This window comes from Numenius arquata, chromosome 8 (assembly GCF_964106895.1).
Source record: "Numenius arquata chromosome 8, bNumArq3.hap1.1, whole genome shotgun sequence".
Taxonomy (NCBI): Eukaryota; Metazoa; Chordata; class Aves; order Charadriiformes; family Scolopacidae; genus Numenius; species Numenius arquata.
In genome coordinates, this window is record NC_133583.1 from 36,936,915 (window position 1) to 36,955,780 (window position 18,866).

Below are 18,866 nucleotides of genomic sequence, written 5' to 3' on the forward strand. Positions count from 1 at the left end.
TGTGATACCTTTCCTGCTGCTTAGAGGAAGCAAATGCTAGGAAGCACCATATACCTGCTGTATTTTTAACACAGAGACTAACTAGTACCTGATTTAAGAGTGCATTCATACATTTAGTTCCATTTTGTGGACCTAACTACAGCCAACAAATGAACTGGGTAAACATAGAAGCAAATGTCCCAATGGCAGAAAATGCATACTCAACTGAAGAGAATTATTTTTATAATTGAACATCTCTCATTCCTTTTTCATCTTTTGGTTACCATGTTATATGGAGTTATATGGAGTCCTGAGTAGTCTCCCTTTAAGTTCTGATGGGAGTCAATTTTCTTTTTTCATGGTTTCCTTACGTTTTATTTCCACTACTACTGCTGGATAAGTTATCCTTTGAAATATTTAAACCATAGTGAAAAGCAGAACTCAGTTTACATAGTGACACCACTTCTTGAAGAAGCCCACCCTCTTCCGGAGTTTCATTTCCTTCCTTCCCATCTTTCTCCCAAGGGACCAAAATGGATGGATGTTGAGCAAGACTCGCTGGGAGCTGATCTTCTGAGGTATTGCTTAGTGTTTCATTCCGCTTTGCATACTTAGAGGAAGAATATCCTGCTTTGACACTTTCTAGAGAAGCAAACTGGGCACTTGATTGTACTGGAGATAGGGATGTCATACTAGTGGTGTCCATCTTATCGGTAATAAAGGTTTTTTCACTGCTTTCTTCTTCCAGCCTTGAGAGAGATTCTCTATGGCCACCAGAAGTAACCTGCTTCCTTGGAGATGGAGGGAGCTGCTTCCCATGGAGAACGCTGTCATCCTGACCAAGGTTCCACTCTGCTTGATCGTTAGCACTGCTGCAGAGCAGGGTAAGGTTGCTCTCACTAGGTGCATTTGACTTGTTCTGAAAGAGAGAACATGTGTTTATAGTTGATGTCACAAGAAATGTCCTACACTGGCACTTCTGAAACAAAGAAGCTGTAACGGATTTTGTGTGTTCCTATATCATGGATCCTTTCGGGTTCAATGTTACAAAACAACAATCCCGGTAACAATGTAAGAACAAGCGCTTTTACACTTCATGGAACACTCTGTCTCTATCCTAAGCATTGCCTTTTGTACCAAGGAAGGATTTCCATCTTCCCTGTCCATTCAGTCTTTGCACAAGCAGTTTTGACAGTGAACAATGACACACTGCTGGTTTGTACCCATAATATGAGAAGGAGCTGAACTAAAACTAAAACCAGATGGCATTTCCTCTTTGCTTCAGTAATTAATTATACCAACTTTCAATATTAAATTTTTTAGCCAAACAAACAAAAATGGGCATTTTATTAATGCGACCCCTGTGTGACACTCACAATATAAAATTTTACAAGCTTTTTAAACATTTGTATTAGAATTTGCTGTCCTAGTAACGAACTTTCTTGTATAGGATCCCTTTCAGCAAAAGTAAATGTTGGACAGCTTATAGGAGCTGGAATTCAAAAACACTACCATTTTTTTTGGCTAACATCACAGCAGTGACTTGATGAGGGTTTTGAAATTGTAGGCAAGCAGTTTGTTTACACTACAGGTTCCTGTGCAACTTTACCTAAAAAATTATCAAGGACCCCTCTTAGAAATAGTACCCTGGGAGTACTACTCTAGCAGTGTTTCAGGTGCAATTACCACATGGATCCCATGACTTAATCAAGATGGAAATATCACCATATCACTATGAAACGTTTAAGGATGCAAGATGATAATAGAAATAACTACCTTCTAAACCACATTAAAAAAAAACCTAAAACCACCTCTGAGAATACCAGATTGAACAGCTAGTTATAATATTAAACTATTTGATTATGTAAATTATTACATTTTTCACAGCTCTATCTGTGGTTACTGTTACACAGGAAAACCTGTGTTCCAAGATAACTTGGTAAACTGGACAAAGATGTAACCAATCTCTTGGCTGGTGAAAAACCATCATGCAGTGGCCAGCATGACTGTACTGTTGTGTAGTCCTAGGAAGATACACCAGTAATTCTCAGGACTATGCTGCAGTGTCTGAGCTGCATATTGTTGATTCCACAAGTGCAGGATTCCACCATAAAAGGACTGGAGTTGTTTTTCAAATGAAAGCAGAAGACTAACCGCAGTCTTGTAATCAATGTCATCCATTGATTTAAAGAAATCCAGGCTCTTTGCTCCCGAGAGCTTTCCTTGATCTGAACTGTGTGTGCTCAGTGTGTCCAAAATCTCCCCAAGCAAGTCCATTTCTCCTTGATGCTGAGGAGTTATTCCAGTTTCACCAGAATCATCACTATCATAGAAGTAAGCAGGAGTTTCTTCACTGTCCTCTGACGATAACCTAAAAACAAAGACTTTTCCATCAGCTAGAAATATAAAAGCCATTTTATTACAGCCACTTTTGAAAGTAAGTAGGAGAATGCGTTCCAAGACTTTTGAAAGAGAACATAAACCTGGAATTTCTTTCTCCTCAAGGATTTTCCTAAACATAGATGTATTGTATTTATGGAGATGCCGTTACCATTAGCTGGTTTTCCTGTCTCCTGGCTCTTCCCCAACCACTATAAACTATTTCAAGTCACCCTTAATATGACTTCCAAAATCTTCCCTTCAAATTTTACAGTTATTCCAAAATTGGCTCCTCTTTTCCCTTGTTTACACCTTGTATTTAGGTCAGTGTTGCTACACCTCTTCAGGTGACCTAACCACATATTTTGTTCTAGTGGCAAGACTCTCATACTGCAGCTCTCCATCTGTCATATGACCAGATTCACTGGAGTACTGCCTCTCTGCAAGTAGAACTATTGCTTTTGTCTCTTATCTTCTTTCATTCATGCAATATGCTTACCTCTGTCCCCCATACTATTGCAGTCTTTCCCTATCTCTGTCTATCCATAACACTACTACAAAGGGTACTTCCAGGGGGCTCACTTTTTTGATGATATTCTTCGAACACTTCAGTAGCTCCCTCTTCCCTACTGCACCATACTTAAGCTGCTTGACTTTGCTTTCAAGGTCCTTTGTGGTTTATATCCATACATTCATTATCAAAAATCATCTCCTGAATTCAACCAGAGAATGCCTCAATGCAGCTTAAGCCTCAACTTCTGATTTTCCTTTAATTCACACATAGGAAGTTCTTGATATAAAACTCACAAAGCAACATTTCTCTTTCAGACCCTTCAGAAAACTTTCCATTGTCTTGACCACAACACAAGACTTAAAGAATAAACTAGCTGAGGTCACTGTCCACCATGACGACAAACATTATTTCAATGCTTCTTTGTCTATGTAGTCTATCTTTTTATCTTGATTCTGTGAAGACTGAGGATTACATCAAGCTCTTCTAGACACTGTAAATAATGAAAATATATAATAGCCTGTCCCTCTTTTTAAAAGCAGATTTAATTCTAAACCACTTTACCTCATTTAGATCAAGAATCAAGCTAGATGGCTGGAAAGGAGAAAAACACATTACTTGAACTCTACTTTGCTAAATAACACTAGTTATCCTTTCTCTCATACATACACACACATCCAAACAGGCTTCTTACTTGCTTGTTCTCTCCATCTCATCATCATCGTCTTCATCCAAGGCAAGATCCTGGTTACTGAGACGCTGGTTGAAACGAGTCTGGAGGAAATTAATACATAAAATTAACATTATAATTTTTGTTTATTTTTTCTATTTCAGCATTACTTATTTGGAGTCTAGCTGCCACTTTATTCATTAAGACTTCCTGAACACTTGATGAGGAAAACCACATATTGATCAAGTCCTCTAAAGGTTGTTATAAGAGGATGTGAAGTCCTCAAGCATCACCAATTAAACAGCAAAAGAACCATTTTTTTTCATGGCCTATGGAGGGCCTTATTATTTATGCAAAACCTGGAGTGCCTTACTATTTATGCAAAGCCCTGATTAGCAGAAGACTGGCTATTGGAGGACAAGCATCACTCAAGTTTACTACTTACCCCTTCTTGCAAGTATATCACATGAAGCATTGTGATTTTCTATTTTCTGATAGAAATATTTGCCAAGTTTCGGTTGATGTGGTTTACTGAGCATGAAGAAAAATGGATTTTTGAAATAGCAAATACAAAAGAAGTCAGGAGTCTGAGTCTCTTTACATAGCTATATTTCTATCAGGGTGTTAAACAGAATTGCAGAGTAAGTAGTATGCCAGCTCGAAAACTGCACTAAGAATGCCTTTGTGCAGGATAATTTACTGTAAATTACAGTTAACTCAAAGTTAGTGTACACTCAGAGCATCCCATGGGGAGCTTGTGTAGAGTAGCTGGTGTGCTGTAAATTCACACACTACCATACTGAGTTTTCACTAACCTGTTATATCACATTATTATTTAGCAAACAGAACCAGGCTAAAGATTTCTACTATACTTGAAAAAAAGTCTCTATCTTGACCAGAAAATTTAAGTCAGGAATTTTAGTCACTTGTGCTTCACAAATGACTGTGTTAAGTTCTGTGCATCAAAAACAAAGATTAACTATGCAGGCAATCAATCCACTTAAGAGATTCTGAATGCTGGAAAACTGGCCGTAATTTAAAGACATATGGATAGAATTCGTGCAACGGGAAAACAGTGTTAGCTAGCTTTAAAGAAAATCATATGAAAGTAAAAAGAAGTGCTACTGCCCACATCTCATCGTGCAGTTCCCCAAATGCCTAAACCTACAACAAGCCCCTGATGGGGAATAAATATGGCCTTGATTTCAGACTACAAGGAGCTTGGAAATCTTGTACTGTGAGGATTTCAGTACGTCACCTATTACAGATGTTGTCAGTGTTCTACATGTACCAGGACACTCTGTAACTTTTTCCCCCCATTATTTTCAGGAACATCTCAATGTTCACTCTTTACAGACTGACACATTTTTTCTTGTTCAACAGGAGAGGATTTAATTAAAGCAGCAAGTTTTGATAACGCTTTCCATAGTTCTCCACCCACAAAGAGGAAACGTGGTTTTTAATGTGTTAAACCAGGTAACAGTTGATAGAAAATGAGAGAATTATTAGGGTATTAAAAACTATAAAAGAACCCCAACTAAGCTTCATACTGAGCAAAAGTTATAGGATGGAATGCAAAGAAACAAACTATTGATATTTCTAACTCTTTCTGAGTTTTATGAGTTCCTTGTGTCACTCCCATCAGTCTTGTAACCAATCATATCCACACTTGTAACTAAAGGGAGTTTAACCACTCTGTCTTAATTTATACTGTTAATTGGTTATCTTACTGATCACTGCCTCAACTACAGTCGCTGTTCTCAGTTTAGATGTTGCTGGTTTAAGTATCTTCACTGGGACAATTAAAATACGTTGTTTCTATAACACTGGTATTTCACTACTTCCTCAAGAAAATTTTGACATAAGATTAATTGTAATTAAAGCTCTAATCCTGGAACTGACTCTTGGAGGGCAAAACCCCATTTCTGTCTCACTTTTTTTTGAATTTGCATCAGAATTAGATGCTGCCGTCACACTTACTTCTACTAACAGAAAGACAAGTTTTCACAGGAAAGAAGGTTCTTTAAAAATGTTGAGAAATTTCAGAAAACAAAACTAAAACTGACACTTGTTCATCTTTAGATGGATTAATTCTGACAACTGAATAAAATCCCACAAGATAACACTCACTAATTCGTTGAAATAATAAATAATATTTCAAAGAGCATAGATGGTGTGTTTAAAAAAAAAAAAGAAAAAATGAAAAAAAAAAAGAATGGTTGTGTCTTTGAAAAACAGGAACTGAATAAAATTAATTAGAATCAGCAAACACCACAGGCAGAGCAGTGGCCCCTCAGAGCATCTACAAACAGAATTATGCAAGTGTGTTAGTGAAAGCAAGAATAACATCATAAAGGAATATAGTAGAGCATATGTTGATAAACCTAAAAAAAAAATTCCCAAACAAAAACTTCTAGTTCAACATGGTCAGACTCTTTGAAAAAATATTTTTGTTACCAATTTAAATGTTTAGGTTACAAAGTTATACAGAAAGACTTTCGAAAACTAACCCAAATAAAATGGGATTTACATACAAAGAAGAAAAAGCAAAAGGGGAAGTAAAGGAAAATACCTGGCTGTAAATAACAACATTCTCCAGAGTTTACAGCTCTGTGAGCTAGCCACGGAGACAACAAGCAACACATGTTTTTGAATAGGTGACTTTCCTCTAGGAGCTGTAATAAAAAAGACTGCAAGGGAGGGGTATGTCCAGGCTACTTTGCAAAGAAAGAAAAAGAAAGAAAGAAACTCTTAATAAATTCCAAAAGGAGAACCATAAATCTTTTTCAATGCTCTGCTAGGCAAAGTGACATAGTACGTGCACCTGCAAAAGCTGTCAAAGTCATTTAAGGAGTCCTTCCATTACTGACATACCCTGCTGTTTGCAGTTATTTAAGCTTTTAATTTCTGTCTTTTCTGCATTTTGAAGTGTGTAACCCTTTTTATACCTTTTCATGAAAAAACGACAGACTTCTGTTTCCTTCCTGATCAGCATTCTAATTACAACCAGACCATTTAAATTTATTACCGCAAGAAATGATATGGTCACACTCCTTTCTTGCTGCACCAGAACTTTATAAAGTCTTAATAGACTGCTGTCATGTTTTTTTCTATAAAATAAAGCAACAACCTTCTTTAAAGTACTCAATTGTTTTGCTTCTTCCAACTAGTTCTGTTTATGATAAACAGTAGATTTATCATGTATCCACTTCATATCAAAACGTGATTCAACTTTTGCTATTTCAAATTTTTCCCACCTTCAGGCACATCACACTGCAAGAACCCATCTCTCATCTTGCTCAGAATATAAGAGAGTTCGACATACTTAAACACAACAAGCTCCTGCTCTCCACAAACCACTGTTGAACCATCAAGCCTGTGTGTAAATTACAGCAAAGGAACAACTGCAGCTGGTGTGAGGATATACATCCTTTTTGTATACATAGTATACATCCTCTTTGGTTTCTGCCCCACTTCAAAATCTCATTCCACAAGTGGTCTGCAACCTATGCAGTTGGGGTAAATGCTGATCACTGAAACCAGAAAAAGAATGTGCTGACATTATAAATATGGGTAGAACTACACAAAGTGAGAATAGGTCCTTAAACTGTTCTCTTCTGCTCACTGGTAGCCTCACAAAATGTACTACTTTGGCATAAAAATGTAGACAAAAATACATGAATGCTAAAGGATTTAAATGTAAGACGGTTACATCCTTGATTGGGCATGAGAGTCAGTCTTTGAAATGTCAGCTTTTTATTTAATGCTAGACCTTTCAGAAGCACAGCTTTCTGGAATGAGTACTTATTGATCGATACTAAGGCATAAGTTTAACAAGGCTGCTGCTATTAATTGTCCTCAAAGCGAGAAACAAATATCTTTTGATAAATGGCAGCACACATAAAATTTCACATTTACCGGCTACTCAATACATCAACACATATAAAGTTTCAAGAAAAGAAAAATATCTACTATGGTTTAAATTTATGAAGTACTGTTTCCTTTTTCTTAAAAATTTAAAGATTATTCATTCAATACAAGAAAGCAAAATAAATACAAGGCCACTATTATTTATGATTCAGTATTTCATTTTTTCTGTCCTCCTCTACAACCCAATCACAGATGTAATTATGGCTTTACCTCCAGTAGGGAAGCAAAGATCTCTCAATCAAACTTTCTAGTTAAGCACAACCTGTTGCCTTCCTTTCAGGTTAAAGATTTTGACCTAAAGCGATGGATAATGAAATCACAGGGAAGTACTTCACATTACACTCCAAAAGAGCTGAAACTGATGGCGGAAGAGGGAAAGAAGGGAGATATAAAAGAAGCACAGTTTCTAAACTTTCTCTTCTTCAAAGCTCTTCTTTTTCTGGGACATGGTACAAAGCTACCACAAGCTTAAGGTAGTGCTAGGGATACCGGTTAGTTACATGGACACCAGACCAGGAGAGATGCAAGCAGTAATTCTAGATCAATTTTTTGAAAGGATCCCTTAAAAAAAAAATTATTTGTGTATTTTTACTCACAGAAAGCAACACAAAGTAATGATGCCTCACAAAAAATATGCCTCTGATATCAGAAAAGTTGTCCTTGTTATAAATTAAATAAATGTTATCTAGGATGTTATATTTGCTTTTTAATTATTTTTTTTATTATAACACAGGACTCATGGATAATTTAAAAACTATTAATGTTAAATAAAAAAAAAAAAAAAACCTTCATCCTTCCTAGGATAGAAACATTCTCTACTTTAACAGATTCAGACATACAGATGATGCATTTGAAAGAACACAAAGTGGTTGGAAATATCCACTGCTTTATGTCATGAGACAAAAGTGTCATCAGTTCTGAGATCCTGCTAATTAAAATGATATGGAAACAGAGACATACAAAACCAGAAGGTTCCCAAAGACAGAAAGAAATGCTTTTCTGTGACAATAAAGAACGTGCAAGAGCAGGGAATCCCCCAAATCTGTTCAGAGACATAGACAACCAGAAATAAGATAAGAGATATGGGCACTGTACTTTGAAATCAGAAGTAAACTGTAATGCAACAGTGATCTCCACTGACTTCTGTACAGTTAAAGGAAACATTAATATCCATGCTGAGGTAGAATTTATTTTAAGTAAGGATGATAAATTCGTTGAGATACTTAGTCATGGATAGCACATTAGAATTATTTGTGTTCTGAATTGTTGTGGCGAAAAATTAACAAACTCTAAGCTTCCTGCCTTTTCTGTATGCTATACCCCTGGACACAGATAATATTTGAGAATTTTGTAACACTGCTTTTGATTTTTAAGGATTAATCACACTTCTGTAAATATGTTTCAGAAATATCTATGTTTTTCTCCAAAACAAGAAATAAAATTCCATTTTCTCTGATGAATCACACACCGTTTTCCCCTCGGGAAGCCTCCACCATCTCCTGTCCCTCCGAATCAGGCCGAGCCCCCATGCTGCCCACAGTCAGGGATCACCTCCAAACAGCCAGATCTCGCTCGCTCTTTTCAATGGCACGGAAGCTATTCTTAGCAAAACCGGCCATTTTCAGCTGACACACTGTGCCACCATGCCACACATCAGTCTAGCTGCTGAACCATCCAAAGGCAGCCTGGCTTCACATTAATTGGCAATAAGCAGAAGCTTCAGCATTTTAAAACAGGACCTGGAGATTTTCAGTGCCATTTGCAACAACTAAAGTGAGCAGATGTTTTATAAGCAAGTATTCTTTATAGAATTTTTTTCTGGATGATTTTAAGAATCAGATTAATCAGGCAGAATTTCCAGTTACACAAACTAAGACAAATATCACTTATTTTCCCTTTTCGACGGTTATTAATGCCCTAGGTTTACTCAATGATTAGAGGGAAGGGAAATGACAGAATGGAGGTTTGAGGGGGTCACAGTGGAGAGAGGAGCAAGAAGGTAAGGGGAAATGTATGTCAGGAAAGAAAAACTAATCAGTGTTCATATGCACAAAGGCATGTGAATGTCCATATGCACAAAGGGAGAAAAGGGAATGTGTTTTTGAGGTAACAGGAAAGTCAAGAGACCTGGACGTAACTTGGGTGTACAGTGTGTGACGTTAGTGAATCAGAATTCCTGTAAACCCAATTCATCTGGCTGGAATGTGCTACCTGTTTGATACAACTCCTAAGCAGGTAAACCAGATTACTGGTTAAATAGATCTTTCAGTTAAAATGTCCACCGTATCCTTAAATCAGCAGAACTATCATATGATAAAATCACTCCTGGAAGCAATCACTGCTAGTTTGCAGATCATGTGTGACTTTTTTCAAAGCAAAACTTACCAAAACCACCAAAGTTAAAATGTACAACATGGATGTGATCCTAAACACAAATCTCCAGTCTCCAAGATTCAGTGGAAAACACCAAGTGTCACAGAACTTTAGACAGATAAAACCTGAGCAGTGCTGGACTCAGACCTAGGGACAGTGGAAGAACCTATTTGAGGGAAGCTCTGTATGAAGCTTGAAAACAGACAGACTAAGCACATTTGCAAGGAAAAAGGACTGTGCCTTAGAAACAGAAATATCGACTCCAAGCACATTTCTGTCTAAGGCTCCCGACCAGAAGAATAAGCAAGAAGTCATTCCTCCTGTTTGACACCAGTAGGAGTCTTCTGCTCAACAAAGAAGGTCTTTCTCTCCAAGGTGCTTTGGAACATGGATGGCACTCAGATTTGGATGCTATTCACTAATTTCAGACATTTTAAAGCCACAATTAGACAATAAATAGCAGGAGAGCGGCATCATCAAGATGCAATCTAGATTCCAGGTGGGTTGAGTTGCCCTTTGGTCGTGCCCCTCTCTCTACACTTACTGCAGAAAGTGCCAACTTCAGCATTTGAGTAGTGTCTAAAATTAGATGGGTTGAATCTGGGCTTTCACATTCAGACGCTGAGGTCCCTGCAGGAAAGGCTTTTCCTGTTTCTTCTATGTCTCCCTCCTTTGGCCCTCAGCCAAATTTTATTCTTTAATGAAACTTCTTTATTCATTTTTTTCACTCTTTGGTACAGGATTAGAGAGAGAAAGAAAAGGTTAGGGAACATACTGTACTAGAGCCGAAGATTTAGACATAAGGTTGTGCTCTCCAAACTTTAAGGCCAGAAAGCAAAAGCAACATGGAAGTTGGGACACAGGTCCCAACTGTTGGCTGACGGTTCTTCTGGCTCCCAGCTTTGCCTAGGTGGAGCCAAAACATGACTCATGGAAGATAGAAGACACACAGCAAATGAAAGCAGAAGATACCACTGTTACATTATGATGTCTATCAGTTCTCCTGATGAAAAAATTAATCTGGTTATTTCCATTAACTACTAAGGACAGAACAGTTCATCCAGTTTTGAAGGTACTTTGTGAAGTAGCATTTTTCTTTCAGATCCTTCAGAAAAAAGAAACCTTGGTAGACAAACCAGTATTGGTTCAACCCTCAGAAAGGTTGCCTTTTTATTTGTTCAAAACCTAAAACAGGTGACAAAAATAGCCAGAAAAAGCATCTGCAAAATTTTTGCTTGTCTGCATGTCTCTCTCAGTAGGATAAATCAGAGGTAGGTGTGCTGATGACTTTGTCCTGAAAAATCAAGCATTCCACTAAATGCCTACAGGGTTACAAAAAATTCCAGAGCGATTTCCAGACCTGTACCCTGTCTTTACATATTTTTTTATTTATTTTTTTTTTTTAAACTGGAACCATGGTAATTAGCAAAGAGATTTCTCGAGTGATGTTTACTGCAAAACTCAAAGAAGAACAGGTAACCACAAGGTTTATGCTGATTTATGTGTGCAGAATTAACAGCAGAACTCTGCTGTGGAGACTTACAACTGTCCTTCCCTTAAAACCATGGTGAGAAGAGATCAGGGCAGAGAAAAGCAAAGAGCTCACACTAATAAAAATACTGGGGGAAAAAAAAAAAAAAAAGCTTTGCAAACTTATACTGCTTTTTCCTTTAAATGTAGTCACTGACTAAATTAAAATCAGTCACTGTCACTGTTTAGAAGCAGTATCTACTGTCTTCTTGTGGGGAAGAGATTTGAGCAACCTTGTAATTATAGCTCTAATTGGTAGTGTGTATTCCTGGAAATAAAATTATGCATGATACATGAAAGCACCTAAATGTTTAAATTGCACAAAATCCAGATAATCTTTCCGTTAAAAAAATAAAGGAAGTACTGCTTGATTTCTAAGAGGTCTTCTGCTGTAAAAAGCAAGGTTTATAACAAGGCAAAGGATACATGTGTGCCCGTACTACTTCAGAAAGGTATCAGAGCCACAAGAGGGCACTCTCGTAATCTACAATTTGAATTTTTGCTGCCTGGAGTTTTCATTTTTAATTAAAAGGAAATCTGACTGTTTTGCAGAATGAAGAGATCTTACTTGACACACCAAGACAAAAGATTTTTCTCCAAATTAAAGGAAGCTAATGATATCTACAATATTTTCAAAATTACACCACATTAACTAAAGAAACAGAATTTACTCATTGACCAAAGCTTAACTTAAAAAACTGTATTTTACCAAAACGAAACATGATTTACATTAAAACTAGCCGCCACCATTTACGGCACTTGTCAATTTGCAATATTTTGATCAATGAGAGTAGACGATACCTCCAGCTATGTATCCAGTATTGCCTGTGGATGCTAGTCACAGATGTGATCTCAAGCACATCATCTGAATCCATATACAGGTAAAGACCCTTAATCAGAGCTTTTATGTTTCTGAAATTATTGTGGGGTTGTCTGTAGGACTCTTTTTTCTTTCTTTTTTTTTTTTTTTTCTTAAAGGTGTTCAGTCTCCTTATGCAGAATATGTATATCCAGCAGTGCATTATCACAAGCATTTCCCCTCCTCTTTTATGTTACCGGGGAAAAAAAAAAGTCTTCAGAATAGCCCAGTCTCATCACCTTTTTCAGGTTAGGAGGGTAATCAGTTACTGGAAGCCCTTTGTAGCTAATGATTATGTCATTTATTTTACTGGCCATTGTAGGGGTATTGATAAATGGGGCACTCCTAAAGGTAAGGTTATTCTGAACACATCTTGCTGCCTGACACTTGCTATCTTTGTTGAACAGAAGCCAAGTATACCCACTGCAAGTTGAATTACATACTGTCTAGTTACCAGGATATACTGCAATAAAAGTGTAAAAGCTACATTTGTGATATGCTCTTAAAAAGAATAAAAAAAAATGTAATTCCCTTCTGTTTGAAAATACTAGGAAAAATATGTAGTCTAACTTGGCGTTTATTATCTTATGCAAAATTGTTTTTAAAGCCTTCTTAGACACTGTATTGAAATCCTGCAAAGTCACAGAAAGTAGTTCACTTGGTTTCTTCGATATACGAACATTTAAAGTAGTGCTGACACACAGGGATTCCTGGTAAATCCACACTTAGAATCCAAATGCCCAAGTTTCCATTACGGCTGCAAGGTAACGCATGCCTAAAGCTACAGGTATTACATACATTTCCTTAGAGACAAGGGGGCATTGCTAACTTACTAATTATAAAGTGAACTGGTAGTTCTTACCTGGTATTCTGCAAATCTTCAAGAATGTTTTCTTAGTCACTAAATACATTAGGACTATTGACATCCTGAAATGCTCCATTTTTAATAAGCTACCCTATCACCTGATATAACAGTAAAATTACAAGGATCATATTCATGAAATCAAACTGATCTTCCTGGCATTCTATCCAGCCTTATAATAAACCCGCTCTCTTTTTAATTGTATATTAATTTGGAACAATTTTATAGAGCTCTCACTGCATTTAGGTCCCTGTCTGCCCAGAAATCTGCATTACCTGGGAGCATATAATGAAACAGAATTAGAATAGATTATGCAAAAACTGAATGCAAAGCAGTCTAATACATGCACTACCGTACCCCACTCATCAATAGTTAAAGGAATTCAGCAATATTGTTCGCAAAATATGGCACAGTTGAAGCAATCTCATGCTTGCATTAATTTTATCTCAAAAATGTTAGCAGGTAATTTCTTCTATCTTCTACATACCTAATTAATGTAGGAGATAAAACATACCAGAGACATATTATTAGATCTAGGCATGAAACAGTTAACAGCAGTGCACATGCCGAGGTTTTAATAAGGCTTAACAACAAAAAGCTTCAATCCTCCACTTTCACTAGATTTTGTTGTTGTGGTTTTCCCTTGCTTAGGGCAATCCATCTGTTAATGTTGACTTGCAATATAGTTAAGCTCGTACACGTATACAAAGCGTAGAACAGCTAACCTAAGCAAGAGTAAGCTCAAATGAATATTACAGAGATAGAACAATTCATCTTACGGAAAGATTGTGTATGCGCGCACGCGCTTGCACACAGGCACGTATAAGTGCACTCCCGTTTTTTATTTTTTTAGGAAAGACTTTCAAAATGCAAATTATAGGAGGGCAAGCTGATCACTACAGTTTGCAATAACACATTTAATTATTTATCCTCCGATTAGGTTTTGACAGCTATTTTACATGCTATAATTTGTTTTGATTTACTGTTAATTTTTTTTAAAGCCTATTGCCAATCTGGAAAAAAAAAAAAAAACACAAACAAAAAAAAGCAAACCAAAAAACACCACTATGACAGCAGTGATAAAGCTTAGTAAATATTCATTGTTAAAAACGGCTCTGCACTGTGACCAGTGCTGGTATTCTCCCTGGGCCAAACTGGCCTTGTTTTCAATAAAACCAGAGAAGTATCCTATCCCTTGAGCCCTGTTAGGCTGAGGCTGCAGTTGGAACTGTCATCTTCACACAAAAGCAAAGGGGTTGGGTTTTACAAACGCAAAGCCTAATTGGGAGATCTTCATGGCTGTACCCTTGACATTTATTAAAGCCTCATCAACAAAACAGGAAATAACCATACTAATTAGCAGACCCACAGACAAACTACTATTTGTTGGGGTAAAAGCAGATTCACTTCCTATTGTAAAGGAAATGTCCTCCCAGACCCCAAAATCCTGTTATGAACCAATTATTAAAATGATCTTTTACAGTGAAGGAAACTTTCATATTATACATAATGTTTTGAAGTAAATATGTTTCACAACATCTCAGATAAACAGAAATACTAACTAATAGTTAACTGTTTCCAAGAAGAATGAAAAGCTCAATGCATACATCTAACATGACGAAGTATAACACCAAATTCTTTATATTTACAAGTTTTTAAATGCTTCAGTATGGAAAAGATAGTAATAAAGGGCAGAAGCGCTTCTTGTTTAGAAGCAAGATGACCATTAAAAGCAATCTCTCCTTTTTGTTTGTTGTTTAGGTTTTGGGGGGGGGGGGGGAGGGGTTATTCAAATAGACAGATGTTGCAACTTAGTCAATATCTGGTCCTTTAACTTTAAATATACATCAAAATGCATGAACTGCATATTAGCACTATCCTTACACTGCTATAGACACTCACAGGCACCATTTTAGAAATCTGAGTAGAAAGGTTCATTTGCAGGATAGGTACAGAAAAAAAGATTAAACCTGACAACAATAGCAATCCGTTAAATTCACTTCTTTTAAATGACAGATTCAGTACCAGATCAAACATAGTCCCTCCTATATACATGCACATACAAATACATATTTTTATTTGGACTTAAAGTTTAAAATCAGCACTTATTCATAAAGAACTTGCATTCATGTTATCTTATTCACATACCTACCAAGAACAAAAACAAAAACCAGAGCAGCAACAACAGACTTTTATTTTTTAGAAATATTTTGGTTCGTTTGTTTTTGGGGAGGAGAAAAAAGTGGGAACAGCATGAGTGAGAGGTGAAGGAAACTGCGTAAGACTAGAGCTCTTGGGGAGTGATTACCATTTGCTCCTTCCTGCCCACTGGGCTCAGGTGACATTTGGGACAAGAGCTGGGGAGACAACACGGGATCTTCTGTTTGCAGCGGTGCAAAACTGCAGGGCTATTAGTTACAAGTTTCTCTAGTAAACAAACCCTATATGCATACATGTATATGTATATTTGTGTATACATACATAAACATGTATATGTATATATGCAAACAAAAGTATGGACTGATATGCACTCCCTTCTGTCTTGTTTTCAAAACTAAAAGATGACTGGTAGAACCAGCAACAGTGATACAGAAGGATTTAGCAGCACGCAGCTGTACCAACACAAGAACATACAGAAGTGAAATTGTTCTGTCCGGACACTGGCTTTCAAAAGATATGTTTAATTGCACCACGGTAAATTATATTCCTTTGTATCGCTAGACTACTTTACCTAATAGAAGGCAGCACTATCGTATCAATTACGGCAGGTATCTTTAATAAAAGCAGCCTATAAAAATTGGACATTGACTGTAAGGGTACATTTGTGTCATGTGTTTACACAGGTACATACAATTGTAGATTCAGCTACACTAATCTGTGACTGTTGGTGTATAATGCATTAAAAGCTTTTTAGTACCTCACATTATCAAATTATTTTCGTGGGGGGGAAATTGCTATATGTTAAAATGACAGTTATCTATTAGAAACAAATATTTTAAGAACCATTCACGTTATTAACATTAGAGCTCTATACTCATACATTTAGAATTGTATTTCTCTTCTGATATTCAGTGAACAAGAACAAGTACACGAGTTCCTGAAAGAATGCAGGCACCACAGTTGCCTGTATATAAAAATATTCTAAGGGCACAGTTTAACACCTTATCACTGGCTTTAAGAGATCAAGAAAACAGGTACAAAGTAAAACCTGCCTAAATAATTAAAGCAGAAAGTCTTTGTATTATTCATAACCCTACTAAAAATAATGACTTAATACTGATATAAAATTTCAACATCATTTAGCAATAATCTGCATCAGTTCTATGTTAAATTTCACAAACTTTCTATTTATTATGGAAAAAATAAATTCAAAACCAAACTGATTAAATAGTTCTGATTTTTATCATTGCAATATCTAAAGTAAAAAAACAAATGTTGTTAGATCAGCTGGACTGAATTTCTATATTTACTTCTTATCCAAGGAAGATATATGCATTAATAATCCATATGTAAACATTTATTGTGTATACTAAAACATGCAATAACAATATAATGTAAAAATATATGCCTACACATTAAAATATGTACATGTGTGGGTATTTATTCCCAGAAAAAAGTGTTACAAAAAACTATTTTATTGATATCTTTGAAATAAAACTTAAAATGAATCCAAGGATACTAAAACATTTGCCAAAGTTGAGACACTACACCTGTTACTTCAAATCAAGACCAGCAATGATTAGAGAACAAAAGGACAAGAGATTGGCACTGTATTAACTAGCTGACTTTTATTAATAAAATAATAAATAACAACGATATTAGCAAGGTTAAAAGCCATATGACTGCCAAATCAATTTATTACAAATATAAAATTAATATGCTTCACTATAAAAAACAGCTTAACACAGAACTGTGAATAGACCAGAATGTATTTGCTGTGAGAAGCCTTTATCAAAAACAGTATTTAAGAATTAAATCTCAGATCCATACTTACAAATCTCCTGCTTTTTCCCCTCTCAACAGGGATGAAATACAAATAATATTTCTCCTCTATTCAAGCAATACAGCAGTATTTATATCAGCCTTCTAATCACACTATCCAAACACAGACAGTAATCTTAAACAGATCCACTGATGCATTGCTCTAAGTAGCAAAAAATTTTCCGCATGTATGTGAATAAGAACAGAACTTTCAGGTCTTACCTGTGCCAACCTCCGTTTTTCTGAGTTTGCTCTTTTCTCATAATGCAATGTGTAGACAGGAGCAGTCTGTCCTGCACCAGCGCTGCAAGTTCCACACTCATCCTCACTCTCCTACAACATAACAGATTTAAATTCCTTTATTTATAATCATTATCTGAAAACGTACCTTCCATATTATGCATGCAGAATGCATTCAAAATTATCTTGCCACAATCTATTACTGTCATGAAAATACCATCTGTAGTAAGAAAATCAAATTTAGCTTTTCAGGAAGCTGAATTATCAACATTGTCATTTAAAAGATGAATTGTTGAAATGTCTAGGAAATATTTTTGAAAGTTCTCTTAAAATAGCATAAAATATATCTAAAAAACAGCTCCTTCTCCCTACTGAAAAATCTTAAGTGGAAACAAAATTTTCAATGGGAAAAGCAGCTGCAAAATGCCTAAAATATCTTTTCTGATATTTCTGCAATGCTGCTTTTGCAAAATGAAACTATTCCTTCATTTCTAAACATTGCTATTGTCCACATATCTTATGAAGCCAAAACAGACAACTACACCTTCTGAAATACATTGCACTGCAAGACTCTCCTGTCTCAAATTCTCAGCTTGAAGCAAAGGTTTCGATTGTGATATCAAAGCAATCAACTTTATGAAAACATACACCCTGTTAATGTATCTTTGAAGACCTCTGTTGTTCTATGATAAAATATGCAAACAATAAAGAGATTATTCAGTGGATGCATAGAATGACAGATAGTTGCCAGAGGGCTCGTTATGAAAAATGTATTGTTGAACAAAGGGCTAAGCATATTTCAAAAGTCATTAAAAACACAAATCTCATGTGATTTGTAAAGTATAAGCTTCAAACTGATACAGGAAGCAACGTAAGAAAGTAAAAAGTGTACTACATACCTTGTGTTTTAACTTACTCTTCACTTCTTTTATTCCTTGCCTTGCTTGATTTTTTGCCTAGAAAAATAAAAGGACTTAAGTAGCTCTGTAAGACACTGGCTGTTGTCATGAAACATGCTTCATGATACCATACTTATTTTACCTTTTTTTTTTTAAACACCTGGTGATATAAAGACTGACAATAACCTTCATCACACATTTCATACATGCATTGTCAGTATATTTCATAAATTTAGGCTTTGCCCTTATATTTAAGGATTTTTTTTCAGTGCTTGTATGCCAATGCTAAGAAAACATACATACTCAAAAATTCTCCAGTATTACTAAGGACAGGCTAAAAATGGCCATATACATCACTCCTTTATTTGAAACGGTCCTTTAAATTTGAAATGGTATTTTAGCAGTAAGGCATGTTGGAAAAATGTTAAGATTTTCAAGATGACTGCTACAGTGTTCCAGTCTGGCAACTTGCAGTGCAACATCAATCTTAAGAGAAATGAAGTGATTTCTTATGCAGATGGAGATTTTGCCCAGTGTTGCTGAACAGCATAGTGCTGCTATTTAGGGGAGAATTCTGTATGTATTAAAATAGGAAGCCAAGGATCACTGGTGCATGGAAAACAGAGCCAAGAATGTTCTTCAATAGAAAAATG

At 36.1% G+C, this 18,866-nt stretch overlaps 1 protein-coding gene across 2 annotated transcripts in view; it reads right to left on the minus strand.

The window, feature by feature from the left end:
- Positions 1-249: 249 nt before the first annotated feature.
- DENND1B (DENN domain containing 1B) overlaps positions 250-18,866 on the minus strand; it is a 168,733-nt gene continuing 150,116 nt past the window's right edge. For both annotated transcript variants that reach the window (XM_074151605.1, XM_074151606.1), the window contains exons 19-23: positions 18,214-18,270; positions 17,297-17,407; positions 3,564-3,643; positions 2,134-2,350; positions 250-898 (exon numbers count right to left, since the gene is read on the minus strand). In XM_074151605.1, the coding sequence (XP_074007706.1) occupies positions 347-898; positions 2,134-2,350; positions 3,564-3,643; positions 17,297-17,407; positions 18,214-18,270 (1,017 nt within the window). In that variant the 3' untranslated portion in view covers positions 250-346. The remainder of the gene's footprint in view (positions 899-2,133; positions 2,351-3,563; positions 3,644-17,296; positions 17,408-18,213; positions 18,271-18,866) is intronic.